General features: G+C 38.3%; 1 protein-coding gene across 5 annotated transcripts in view; it reads left to right on the top strand.

Annotated features, from left to right (window-relative positions):
- The window catches only part of LOC111868539 (mucin-5AC), a 66,961-nt gene that overhangs the window by 10,857 nt on the left and 41,528 nt on the right, over nucleotides 1-14,576 (top strand). For 3 of the 5 annotated variants that reach the window (XM_023859258.2, XM_023859254.2, XM_033753083.1), the window contains exons 2-7: nucleotides 1,622-1,757; nucleotides 2,986-3,139; nucleotides 3,631-3,810; nucleotides 5,818-5,926; nucleotides 7,382-7,602; nucleotides 11,910-12,025. In XM_023859258.2, coding sequence (XP_023715026.1) covers nucleotides 1,638-1,757; nucleotides 2,986-3,139; nucleotides 3,631-3,810; nucleotides 5,818-5,926; nucleotides 7,382-7,602; nucleotides 11,910-12,025 — 900 coding nt within the window. In that variant the 5' untranslated portion in view covers nucleotides 1,622-1,637. Of the gene's footprint in view, nucleotides 1-88; nucleotides 288-1,621; nucleotides 1,758-2,985; nucleotides 3,140-3,630; nucleotides 3,811-5,817; nucleotides 5,927-7,381; nucleotides 7,603-11,909; nucleotides 12,026-14,576 lie in introns of those variants that run through there. The other 2 variants (XM_023859256.2, XM_023859255.2) reach the window with 2 other exon arrangements.

Raw genomic sequence — 14,576 nt, 5'->3', positions numbered from 1 at the left:
CAGCGATTCTTCTATTCCATGTATATTCATTGACATGGGAACATGTTTACCAAGCCAGTTCCTACCAGTGATGGGGAGGGGAATACACATAGACAGACAGCAGGGTGATCTCAAAAGTAGGCATATGAGGTCACCTTGCTTCTTGTGTGTCTGCATGTGTATCCCCAATAATTGCTAGGCAACGGCTTGGTAAACATGTTCTGTGGCACTGAATACATGCACAGTGATAGAAGGATTGTTGGATGCATCATGTTCTATGCGGCCCATGTTGTATTGAAGGAAAGTAGGTGATTAGCCCTTCCCAGGACTTCGTGTTTCAAAATAGGGAAAATATGGGTAAAAGTGCAACACTGCAGTGCATTCGCCCCAAAAAGGGATGCAGGGCCAATAATAGCAAACAGTGGTATAGAGTAGCACAAGGTGCTTAAGAAAGAGTCTCTCGTACTCTCTGTGATGTGAAGTCTTTTCTCATGGTTCTCATGGTGAGATGGGGTCTGGAACTTAGCTTTTTCCTGCTAAAGTTCAGGGTCAAATGTGGAAACTTCTGATATATCTTGTATTGTGGTATATAGTTGCACTTAATGGAATTATGATGTTAATATTCTTCGCTTTAATAAAGCGGCATTTTAATTAAAATCCCCTGCACATTGATCAGAACTTGAATATATATTTTAACATAGTGATGCATTAAAACTTGTAGAAATATCTTAATTCTATAGTATTTAAATCTTTCAGAATTAATATCTAGCATAGCATGTCTAGAACAAAGAGCCATATTTTGGGAGAGAAGGTTTCTCATTACAGTCTGTGAGACATTTGGGACTGGGTGCTTCACACTGATGTGGGGGGGGGACTTCTCCCAAGAGTTGTATTTGATTCAGGACATAACATTTTTTAACATCCTTTTCTCAATTGTTAAGTGTGTCATGTCCTGAGATTACTTTTTGATGGCTTCATCTGATTTATATGCTGTAGATTTTCTTCATTTGGCAAACATGGATGAAGTTCTGATCAGTGTGTATTATATCAAAGGAATTTTAGAGGACATATCAGCACAGAACTAACCTGGCAAGAAGGATGTATGTACATAACTTACACTTATTATTAGTTCTTTCTTTTTATAAACATTTAAATAAGCATGGATTCTTTAGTTTCAATTATGCCTGTTGTGAACTGTATTCATAACTAGATATAATATACAAAGGAAGTACATAAAAGTTTGAAAGTGTTTCATGTTTTCACAGGGTAGTGCCTACAGGAGAAATAATGTAATACATGGGAAGCTTATGTTTCGGTAAATTTTGCTTGATTATACAACTTTTTTTTTAATGCTAGTGGGGTGGGACTAAGTCTCTTATACTGCAGCCACTTCTGGCCTATTGTACCAGCCCCAGATGATAGGTGAGGGTGATTGTGGAGCAGTTGGTGGAATGAAGATTGGCAGGGGAAAGCGAAGTACATGGAGACAACCTGCCCCAGCGCCACTTTGTCCACCACAAATCCCGCTTGTCCAGACCCGGAATCGAACCCGGGCTGCCGCGGTGGGAACCCAGCAACTAACCGCTTGAGCTATGGCATGACCCTGGTTATATAACTTTGTTCTGGTTTCTTTTATTGATAGGTAAAGAAGAGTCAGAATGAGTTCGGTTGGGAATGCTGGAGGTGATAATCGAGAGACAAACCAAGAGAGACACCCAGTTGACCTGGCAGCTAAGACAACAGTAAAAACCACTGTGGAATCAACTAGGCCAGCTTCAGTCAGTATCAGGTTTTATTCCAAAATGTATAAGAAATAACCAACAATCCGCATCGTTAGGTTTAAAATATTCTTTGTTGAAGAATGGGTAATGTTTTATTGAATAGTGTGTGTGAATTACACATGTATAGCTAGATCAGTACTTGACATTTCTGGAAGCTGAGCCATTCTTTAGCATGTAATTTACCATCTGAGGAAACAAAGTAGACCTTTAAGGTTGTCATGCTATGTGTGTGTCTCCTTTTAACTTTTGAACTAATTAACTGAGCTTAATGATGTTGCATTTTAGCGTCCTGTTGCACTGATTCATATTCATAATGTGTATATATTAACATTCTTCAAGTGCATACAATCCCATCTACCACTTCTACACTACATGTTTCGGCAGTATGCTGCCATCTTCAGGTGCATCGACCCGTTAACCATTTCACTGCTTGCCTTTAGACGTCCATTGACAAATAATACTAAACCTGGATACGTCCTTATATAATAATAAAGTTTATGTATTTAAAACTTGTTAAAACTTATCATTTCATACATCATATTTTTAAAATTCGTGTGTATTATTAATCACCCACATGGGGGTGGTTCTTCTTATGTTTCTAATGTTGTGTGTATATTGTGTCTCATGATGTGTTCTACTCTTGTGGCTGTGTGTGTTGTATCCAATGACACAACGCACGCAGCCACAAGAGTAGACCTAGAGCAGGTATCCCTGTGAAATTTTAAATTTTAAAATTAAAAAAAAAAAGAAAGATTTTAATTTAAATTGAAGATTTAAAAATACCAAAATTCAAAAATCAAATTGACGTATGTAAATTAACAAAGATTTTATACATATCTGACAAATATCAGCAAGGGGATTCTGATATATCGGGACCTATTAACAACGGAGAAATGAACAATTAAGAAAGCTGGTATTTTTAAATTTTAAACTACATGCAGTGCAACATCTACGTGAGAGAAATACACTTGATGATGGCCATTTACAGCCCAAAAATGTAGTGTAGAAGAAAAGAAGACAAAAGAACTACAATAAATTGTTGCACTTAGGACAGAGTTTGTGTCATACATTGTCGTAGGAGAAGTCTGCCAATTTGAAGCAAACTGAAGATCAGTTTTGTTGTGTATAACTATAAATTTACGTGTTTATGGAAATTAATAGCTATAATTATGCGTGTTTAACATAGTACTTGCCTGATGGAATGAGATGCTGCATTGTATTTTAGATGCAAGCTTCAGGTCAGCTTCGTGGCATTGGTACAACAATAAGTCATCCTGCAACACGAGTACAGAGTTCTGGTATCCAGACTGTTGTCACCAGCAGCTCCACCAGCCAGAGTTCCCATGTTGGATCTAGCCCACAGATACCTCTCAAGCAAGGTGTGTGCATGTTACCTGTCGTTTACAACTGTGTGAAGAGGTTTTAATTTTACAGTTTAAAACTAAATGTACTACATGGAACAGAGTTCTCTTGAAGCTAATAGTTGCTCAGCTAGTAAAGAATTTCAGTGCTATTTATTGAACCTGAAGGTTCTAAAGAACATGCTGTTGGTCCATATCCTGAGCTACATACCCTCACATACCATTTAATATCCATGTTAAAAGTACATATATAAAAAAATTAGTCATTTGCTATGGAGACTGAACAGTTTCTTGCTGAAATAGAAGGTGTGATTAGAGAATAAGAAATGACCAACCACCCAGCCACATTAAATTGACCAACCAGCTAACTACATGGAGCAGAGCTCTTGTTGAGGAGCTAATAATCACAAAGCTACTCTCCATGACATTAACATTCACTATGACACTTTGGTAACTTTCTGTTGAAATTTCCATGAATATTTATAATAATACTGTGGTTTAATTTTCAGTGGGGGTTCCTCGTAGTGCCCTGCCAGTGTGTACACCTTCCAACACAGCTACACTGGTACAGACTGGAACAGCAGCAAGTACTCGTCCTTCTGTTGTGCCTGCAACATCACCACTACCCTTGCAAACAAATGCCACATTGTCTGGTACCCATGTCTCCACAACATATCATGTACCCAGAGGTGCGTTTCTAAAATGGGTGCATGAGGAGTTGGGGGTAAACCTTGAAACTATAGAAATAGGATATCTGATATTATAGATTAGTAGTTGCCTGACTTAGCTGCTGGGTATAATTTTTACTACCTCAACAATGTCACCTGGATGGTTCACATTGTTCAGCATATTAGTTTAGTGTAAACATGACTAGGTATAGCCTATACAGAGAAAAATCATTGGCTTCGTCAATTTATTAAAATAAAGGAAGCTCTTTTGTCAGTACAAGTACTACCGAAGTATTTGTGACTATTGTGTATATCTTTATGTACCTGCTTAAAGGTACTCATCGTCAGGTCCTCTGGCTTATTTAGGAGAAGAAGGTCTGAATAAAAAAGAGTTACTTGATCTTAAGGCAGAATTGCTTAACACAAATGTACAGAGCTATTTCATTATGTGAGTGAAAAACACTGACCAGTGGTTGTGACTGTAAGGGGTTGTGTAGGCACAAGACAATCTTTAACTTCATGTTTTATATAATATCAAGGACACTGAGAATTTTGAATTGTTACTTTTATATTTGCATGATTACTACAAACAACTTGAGAAATATAGCATAAAGGTTCTGATATGTTTACTCAATTTTTGTCAAAAACCAGAAGATTTACAGGAAAATATATTTGGAGAAGTTATTGCCATACCTGTTTTTTTATGTGCTTTATAGTCTGTACATAACTAGAAGTAGGGACACGTGGTAACATAGTTGGTTGAGGCACTATGCTGCAAGCCAGAAGGTCGCAGGTTCAAGTCCTGATGAATTCATTGGATTTTTTTCGATTGAACTAGTTCTTCCAGCCGCACTGTGGCCCTGGGGTTGACTCAGCCTCTTAACAGAAATGAGTACCAGGAACATTCTGGGGGTAATGGGCAGCTGGTGTATAAGGCTGACAGTCTTACCGCTATCTATGAGCCGATTGTCTAGAAAATGTGGGAACCTCAACATCTCACAACCCAGTGGACCTCCACAGCCTGTTACATGGACACCTTTACTTTTACTTACTTTACATAACTAGAAGTTGCGCATGAAAATTATGTATGTCATCCATTTTTGGACAAGTGTACATTATAATGAGCAGTTTTATAAATGTTATGATTCTCATTATGTCAGGGTTGCTCCGTATCTGAAGCATAGTAATATCCATGTAGGACTTGAGGTTCTCACTGTTATGGTGATGGAGAGCACTGTCATCTGAGATGTAATGCTGTGCAGTCCGCTTTAAGTCAGCCGATGTTTTGGCGGAGAGCTGTGCTTGCCACCTGCTTTCGTGCTGGTATCTTGCTCAGCTTATTCTTTGACCCTGTAGATGGAGACAATATGTTCCTCCAGAATGGCAGTTTATTTTATACAGACTACATAATATCGCAGATGATAACTCTTCTAGTAATATTAATATTTGTATAATAAAGCTTCATAATTGTATTCTTCACCTGGTATTAGCATAATCAAATCAAGGATAATTGAATGGTGGGATATGCAACATGCATGGGAGACGATGTGAAATTAACACAGAATTTCAGTCGTAACACCTGAATCAAAGAGAGCATATTAAAGATCTATATATAGATGGGCGGATAATGTTAAAAGAGCTCTAGAGGTAGGTTGAGATATAGGTTATGAGAATGTGTACTAGATTCATCTGGCTCAGGATAGGGTCCAGTAGTGGGCATTTGTGAATGCAAGAATTACTGTTCAGGTTCCAAAACATGTCTGGTTTCTGGAGTAACTGACTGGTGTTTCTTGAGTAACTGCATTTCTTGTTGGTTTCTCAAAAAGGAACCTGCTCCATGAATTTGTTGTATTGAAAGTTTTTTGTTTTTTTTGTTTACTAGTCACATTGTTATCACATCTGTTTATGGGATTGTTAACATTAATGATGTATTGAATTGGGTGAGAGCAGTTGTAGTCTAGTGAACACCAAAGAAGGAGGAATATTTCTGTGTGCTTGTAATATTTTACTGATATGTGCTACTTAAAGGTGCAGCAGCAGTTGCAAACATAGCTGCCCCACGAGCAGCTGTGGCCACTCCTATAATAAGATCCACAACAAACCTCCAGTCTTCAGCAGGCACCCAGCACACAACTAGGTATGTCATTCAGGCCACAGAACATACAGTCTTTACCTGTAGCTCAATTAATTTGAAAAATAAATTTCTTGAACAGTTTGTAGTTATGTAAACAAGTGCCATACTTACCCAGCCACCACATTCCCTGGAATAACAAAATGAATCCAATGTGGGAAGTTTTTGTTAAATTCGAGGACCACCGCTTTATATATTGCTTGTGAAGTCTGGCTGTTAGGTAACAGCTATTCTACAAAAAAGAAATTGTCACTCACCTTTAGTGTGGTAGCCTCCACAGTGCTTGCATTCTGACCTCCCCTCCATTGCTAGGAACATTGTTTGGAATTATTTTTCAAAAGTCATTTTGGCGCTGTAATCACTTTGTTCTAAATTTCTTATAGTAATTTAAAATTGGACATTTTCAAGGAGATTTTCAGTTTCAGGAACATGAACATGGGGACAGATCAGGTGAGGAAGATGGATTTGCAACATGGTGTTTTTTAGTCAAGAATCTCTATATTCAGAGTTCTGTATGGGAAGGCACTTTGTCATGATGAAAAATCGACCTGTCTGGCCAAAGATTTGGTCTTCTTTGATGAATGAACTGTCAATAAACATTCCAAGACTTGAAAGCAGGAAGCTCAGTTTACAGCTTTGAAGGAATGTGTTGGTAATAATAACTTACTGTAAATCATAAAATCGGATCAGTATGCTTTTTACCTTTGCTTTTGATATTCATGGTTTGTCAGTCTCCACAACCTCCAGTGGAGAAGTTCATTGGAGAATCTGGTGATTTGTTTCTTTGCCGTATTGAAGTATCCACAGTTTATCATCAAATGATGTTTTTTAAACATTCCCCCATCCCCACCAAATAAGGTTCCTTCAGTGCTCTTGCTGAAAGCTTTGAGAAAAATTATTCCCATGTTATATGAGCTTTTTCTTTTTTCTTTTTTGCGAGTTTGGCAAACATTTTCATTAGGTACAGATCTATAGAGGAAGTCTATTCTCAGGGATTTCACAGTTTGTGTTTAGTTCTTCCTTCTTCTGAACAGTCAATTGATTATCGTTTTTCATCATTTCAGTTACTTTTCCATGTTTGGATCAATCTTTGAAGTTGTTGCATGCTAGATTTGAAAGTTTTCCCCTCCATGTTGAAATTGTTTGACCCCAACAGAACTTGTGTTCTGCTTATTTGTAAATGTTAGTGACATTCATCTCCAGTTTCCCTAAAATCTTGATGTTAATTGTCTGACAAATTAATTTCTGACAAACAAAGTACTGTGTTAGTAGAACACTCAACTGCAACAATAAAACAAACTTAATCCTAATGGTTTGGCATAGATGGCCTGAATCATGTAGCCATGTGCATATTCTGTCCAGAACTACTGTGGGCAAACTGGTTTTGGGAAGTACTGATTTATACTGTTTTCTTTGTGTATGTGCCAAATTACTTTACTTGTAACTGATATTTTATTTCAGTTTTACACCTGGTTTGCGTGGTTCAGGTCCAAGCAGTATGTTACCTCGAGCTTTGAGCCCTGCATCTCAGGGAACAACATGGTTAAGTGGAAGTATTACTCCAACAGCAACAACAGCAGTGCCTAAGTGTGTGTCTCCAGGACCCATATTAACATCACCAAGAACTTCATCAGTCACCACCATCCAGCAGTATACTCAAGGACGCTCAACATCCATGACAGGTATGAAGGTGAAACTTGTTTAATAATTTTGTATAAATTTCAGTACTCTATTGTATAAAAAGATTCTTAGGAACCTAGTTTTGAAGATATATGTATATACAAGGGCTGCCAGTTTCTGTGACAGATAGTTGGACATAGCTGGTTAGGGTGGAAAGGACTGTTACTATTGTTGTATCCCGGTGATGGGACAGATTGCAGGTTGGCAGGGCGAGCGGTTCCCTTGGGAGTCAGTGCAAGCTGTCTGAGTACTGCAACTTGAAATTAACTAATACATTTATTTGTAATGTGCACAGTTGTAGAGAAAACCCTGTTTGTAAGAAAATCAGTGGTTTGCCTAAGCAAGGGCAGCGGCCAACTCCTGGTATCAGACAACTCGTGCTCCACTTAATGGACACTCAGGCAACATCGATATCAAAAGCATCTTGGTAACGCTCGGTTGAGGTATATATATGTGGTCAAGTTAGGGCGTTTACCCTTCTGGAGTAATCTGACTAGCGTCATTCATTGCATCACCCTCGTAAGTTTTTGGATGGACCACAGCTGTCTTGTTCTTAGTAAAAAAACAAGCTTCTTTCTTGTGACAGCACAGGTGAAGGACAAAGCTGTAATCTTTTGATCCTTCTTGAAGTTAATCTCTTTTACTTCCTGTTGCTACAATCGTTTCCTCATACTATGTATCCATAAGGTACAGTCCTTTCCTCATATTACTATATACCATATAACATATATCAATTACCTTATAAAACAATTCATTACATACTATGTATCCCCATATACCACACAGGTATTAACATATACAACAGTTTATAGTAAGCATCACCATACCTTAGAGAACAATCTATACCTGGTGTCACCATATACAACACTGAGGACAGCAACATAGAAATATGAACTGAAAACAACCTGAAAGACAATAAAATTTTCTACATATACACAAAAGTGCAAATTTTACAAATGAAAATTAACTGTGATTATTTTGTTGTGAAATGCAAAATATAATCTTTATTATATATATATGTTACCTGTTTTTTTTTCTTCAACCTTGAATCATGTTGATATTGTAAATAATATTTTGTTCAGACTGTACACAAGTTTGAACTGCGTCGCTTCACAGTTTACGATACACTCTGATGCGCAGTTCCTCTCACACAAAGCAACATCGCACTCTTTAGAATAGAAGAGTGTGCTCCTGCTTTTTTTATTTAACGAAACACGTGACATCTTTTTTCCCCTTTGGTTGGCCAGTGTTGTGGATGTTTCACCTCCAGTCGACTCAGTTGGGCCCCAGGTAACCTTCGCCTCCCCCGAGAAACTCCACTGACCGTGAAATTCGCCTTGTGCGATTGAAGAATCGTCTTGGGGGAGGGGGGTTCTAGCAAAATCAAATAAGTTATGTTTATTGACAAAGCAACACACTCACCTATTAGTAATACTCGCAAAATAGTGATTCAGAGTAATTACAATACTAGTCGAAAGGAGTGCCAGTCCGACACTGATACCGAAAGTCACAGTGGCAAAGATGCCTTTTACTCACAAAGTAATACTGGCTCAGTGGGTTTATACCTCTTCCCAGACACAAAATAAAAATGATATACAATGAAATATATGACAGTCTGACACTGACTTTCTGACTGATAAAGAAATATATGACAGTCTGACACTGACTTTCTGACTGATAAAGAAATATTAGACAGTCTGACACTGACTTTCTGACTGATAAAGAAATATTAGACAGTCTGACACTGACTTTCTGACTGATAAAGAAATATTAGACAATCCGACACTGACTTCCTAACTGATAATTCGCCACTGAAAACCAATCCTTGAATGCGTCAGACTTCCTTGAAGGCTCTGGAAGAACTCATATGCAAGCACCAATGAATATTTCCTCATCAGTTCTCGAAAGAAAGCTGGGCTGTATTTGGTTGACCAGGTCATAAACAGTCATATCTAAACGTAAATATTATCGAAACAAGTACCATGATAAACGATTTCATTGTTCAGAGCTAAGGAATGAACCACTGACATGACCTTACGAGCGTTTGTTTTGGTTTCAAACCCAAGGTCAAACAGCACTACCAAAGAGAGCACATGTCCTGCCACACACACACACACATATATATATATAACATTTGGCCAACTCGGGTTGCTGCTTGCTGCATATATATATATATATAAAACATTCAGCCATTAGAGGTTAAATTAAATGCAGTGAAACCTTAATTTAAGGCATGTTTGGGGGATAAGCTTTTTGTACCTTAAATGGGGGTTTTGTGAAACAGTTTAAAATGAAAGTTAAACTTTATTTAATCGGCAATAATAATCAGTTAGCAACGGAGAAATGAAGAATTGGGAAGACTAGTGATTTTAAATTTTAAACTACGTGCAGTGTAGCAGCTACGTGAGAGTATACACCTGATGATGGCCATTTACGGCCGAAACATGTAGTGTAGAAGAAAGGAAGACGAAAGAACTACAATAAATTGTTGCACTTAGGACGGAGTTCGTGTCATATATTGTGTAGAGTGTAACAGGATGCTTAAATATAATATTGAGGAGTTGGAGTTCAAGTCCCAGTAGGGTCAAGAATTTTATCTTCATGTTATCCAGAGCAGATTTGGGGTCCACCCAGCCTCCTAAAGGGGTACCAGAGGCTCTATCCCCAGGGGTAAAGTGGCAGGGGCATGAAGCTGAGCACTCACCTTCAGCTGGTGCCAAGGTCTAGAAAATGTGTATCTTTACATCCACTTCCCCATTTGCCTGCATGACGTATTGCTTGATTAGTTAAGCACAGGGAACAGCTTTGCCTTTACCCTGCTCATTTAATAAAATAAAAGCCTTTCCATTTCTCAGAGTGTGTTCCACCAATTTTCCTGTTCAAGAGTTGAGGCTGTCTGTAAAGTCATATTACTTAAGGTTGACAGAGGCAGCACAGAACACTTCACAATTTATTTTCAACACCATTACTTCAGAATCACTTCCAAAAAACTACAACACTCAAATGCAGCATAAAAAGAACAATCTAGTAACCACATCCAGCTGAGAAATGGGTTGAACAAAGAATGGGCGACAGCCATGCTGTATTGTACCTTGTGAAAATGATGGCCTTGAACTCAGCTAGGGTGGCCAAGTATGGGCTGGGACACCAAAAATTCTCTTCAACTCTAAAATGAGATTTTAAACATGTACAAGAGTGAAAGTTTTGCATGTAAAAGGTGGTATACCCTTAATTTGTGGAAAAGAATACGTTAGGCATATGGAGCTTCGGCTGGGACCACAAGAGATCTACCTAAAATGTGGGAAAACATAGAAAGCTTGTCCCTTAAATTGGGATTTTACAGCATGGGAACAGAAGTTGCCATGTCATTGTCAGTTAAATTTGCTGTGTTGGGTACATTATTATATTCAGTACAATCAGGAGTCTATATTCATATCATAATTTAGCATTAATATTTGAAAGTGTGTCGGGCTTGGGGAAGTATGGCAGTTACATTGCTGGGTTTAAAATGACAATCATAATTACACCGAAAGGATTGGAAATTGCACATTTTCTGTTATGCAGCCATAATTTTTCTGACCCCAGCCTAACTTGTATAATTAAATTCTGAAATGTAGTTCTCATATTTTCTACCCACCACACGTTTAAGACTTTTGTGTAAAAAGTGAAGATGATATATGAATAGGTATGGTAATAGTTGTTTCATTGAATAAGTTCTCATTTCAGGTTACTGAATTTTGTGTCTTCAGTAACAGTTTACTCAAATATTACTGAACTCTTATTTACAAAACTGGTTTTTCACTCCAGCCAAAATGTAACACAAGGCCTCACTGTTGGATAAATTAAGGAGCTTCATAATTTGTATCATTCATATATTATTAGGCTGAGGAAAATGAGATGGGCGTGACATATAGTGCAAATGAGAGATATGGGAAAGACATGCAGACTTAAGTTAGAAACTCCAAAAGTAGGATTCCACTAGAGAGATAAGTGTAGATGGGAGGATAAAATTAAAATGGCTCTTAAATGAGTAGGGTGTGAGGATGTGGGCTGGATTCATCTGCCTTAAGATAGGGTTCAGGGTGGACTTCCATGAATACTGAAGAACCTTTGGGTTCCATAAGAGATAGGATTTTTTGATCAGCATGAGTAACCATTAACTTGTCAAGGATCAACTGCATTTAGTTCAGCTTTCAGAATAGGTTTTAATGTGCACTATAATTATTAAACTACAGTGAAGATAATGTTATCAAATATGTTATCTTTTATGTGGACTGATGATAATGCATTGTTTCTGTTATCTGTGTAGTAACTGCTAGACCATTAACTCCACAAGGAAACAGAATGCAGTCTGAATCCCCACGGCCTCAGCTCATACATGCCTCTGCACAGAAACCTATTGCTGTCACACAGACTGGCACACAGGTAAACCATGGAAGAGTTGTGAGATTGAAAGTTCTCATTGCAATTACTGTGACGATACTATCTTTGGTGATGTGATGCTGTATATGTTTTTAAGTTGGTTATTTAGTGATGCTGTCAGCATTGGTACATAGATGTTTATCAGCATTTCAGAGGAACATGCCACCTCAGTCTTCAGCTTGATGCATTTGGTAAGAACTATGTGCAATAAGGATAGCTTTTGTGATGAACTGACATTTTCAAGGTCACTCAGAATGGCTATAGCAGCTGGCAGAATTGTTCGGTTCTCACTCCTACCAAGAGTGTTGCTTTACGTAGTGATGATCCTGTATTGGTTGGCTTTCTACCCTGTGTCAGTATGATCTTCAGCCACATTAAGTTGACGCTGACTGACTACTTCATCACTTAGCCTCCCACTGAAGAAAGCTTCCATCTTCCTGTGGTTGATTATGGATGACCTAGGGATGAAGAAACCAGGAGCATAAAACATTGCTTGCTTGTGGTCAGATGTGTATTGGAAGGACTGGATGTTCAACTGTGATTAGGGTCAAAGAGCAAGCAGCATTGCATATTCAGCACCATCATCAGCATCAACCTTGGACATCACATCAAAAACTTCTCATGTATTCCATGTATAAGTGTAGGAAGCCTGAGTTTAGGATATGCTGTTATTTTGTTCTTGAACCAGGCTATTAGACCTGGTGTAATCTTCTCTTTTCTAGGCATGGACGCTTCCTTGAGCAGGGTGTGAACTCTTGATCTTGTTAGAGCCTCCTTTTACTCATCCCTTCTACACACTCCTATTAGATTTATTTTGTCTCACTTCTGTGTCTTCATTCCTCCTTTCACTCACTGCCCTTTGTATCATCCCCTGTTAATGTTCTGCATTTTATACCACAAGTCTGCTCTTGATGTGTGACTCTTCTGGTGATCCTATTTCCTTAATCTCTTTCTCGTAACTTCTGGCTCCCTCCAATTAGTTCACACAGAGCCATTTACTTACTTATTTACTTACGGAGCTGAGCCCTTCTTGAGGAGCCGCCAATTCTGCAGCTACTCAAGAATTTCCCAGCATTTTATGGAACCCAAATGTTCATCACCATGTTCACAAGAGGTCTCCACTGGTCCACATCCTGAGCCATATTTATCCAAACCATACCATACCATCCTATCCCTCTAAGATCCATTCTAATATCGTTCACCCACCTACGCCTTGGTCTTCCCTGTGGTCTCTTTCCTTCTGGCTTTCCCACCAATATCCTATATGCATTCCTCATCTCCCCCATTCGTGCTACATGACTTGCCCACCTCATCCTCCTTGACTTGATCATTCTAATTATACTTGGAGAAGAGTACAAGTTATGAAACTCCTCATTATGCAGTTTTCTCCAACCTCCTGTCACTTCATCTCTCTTCAGTCCAAATATTCTCAACACCCTGTTCTCAAACACCCTCAGTCTATGGTCACCCCTTAATATCAGAGACAAAGTTTCACACCCATGTAGAACCACAGGCAAAATTATAGTTTTGTATATTCTAATTTTTATGTGTTTGGACAACAGACCAGAAGACAAAAGGTTCTGGACTGAATGGTAGCAAGCATTACCTGAGTTCAATCACCTCATAATTTTCCTCCTGAATCAGGTTTCGATCTGTTATCATTGTTCCCAAATATCTGAACTTTGCCACATTTTCAAAACATCTGTTTCCTGTCTTTATGTCATGATTTAGCCCTGCATTCTGGTGATGAGACAGTAACATATACTTAGTTTTCTCTGTGTTTACTTCTAGACCAACCTCTATACCTGCGTCAATTAAAGTTTGTGTGTTTTTCTTTATGGTATCTACATTATCACCCAGTAGATTCACATCATCGGCATAGACCAACAGCTGATGTGTCCCATTTAGTTTCAGTCCCACCTGGCTTCCCTGGACCTTCCTAATTGCATATTCTAAGGCAAAGTTGAAAAGGAATGGCGATAAAGCATCTCCTTGTTTTAAACCATTCTGGATAGGAAATTTATCAAACATATGTTTACCTACACAGACTTTACTATACGTTTCGTTTAAACACATTTTAATCAACCTCACTAGTTTCATGGGTATCCCAAATTCTATCAAAATATTGTACAATCCTTCCCTCCTAACTGAATCATAGGCTTTCTTGAAGTCTGTGAATAGCTGATGTACTGTCTCATCATACTGATGATCCCCAATAATTTCATCTATATATGGACTTAACCCTGAAAGAAGAATATGGGACAAAATTTTATATGAAGTTGATAGCAGTGATATCCCCCAATAATTACTACAGTCAGTTTTATCACCCTTCTTGTGAACTGGTAAAATAATAGACTCCTTACACTGATCAGGCAATTTTTCCTCATGCCAAATAGAAGTAATTAGATTGTGGATCTTAGAACATAATATTTCGCCTCCTGCTTGAATCAGTACTGCCGGAATTTGATCACTATCTGGCGATTTATACCGTTTCAATTTTGCAATAGCACTTTCATCCTCAAAAGGGCTAGGATCAGGTATTAACGGCTCAGCT

This window comes from Cryptotermes secundus, unplaced genomic scaffold, assembly GCF_002891405.2.
Source record: "Cryptotermes secundus unplaced genomic scaffold, Csec_1.0 scaffold330, whole genome shotgun sequence".
In the NCBI taxonomy this organism is placed as follows: domain Eukaryota; kingdom Metazoa; phylum Arthropoda; class Insecta; order Blattodea; family Kalotermitidae; genus Cryptotermes; species Cryptotermes secundus.
The sequence above is the reverse complement of the archived record's forward strand: the minus strand, read 5'-3'. Positions and strand labels throughout refer to the sequence as shown.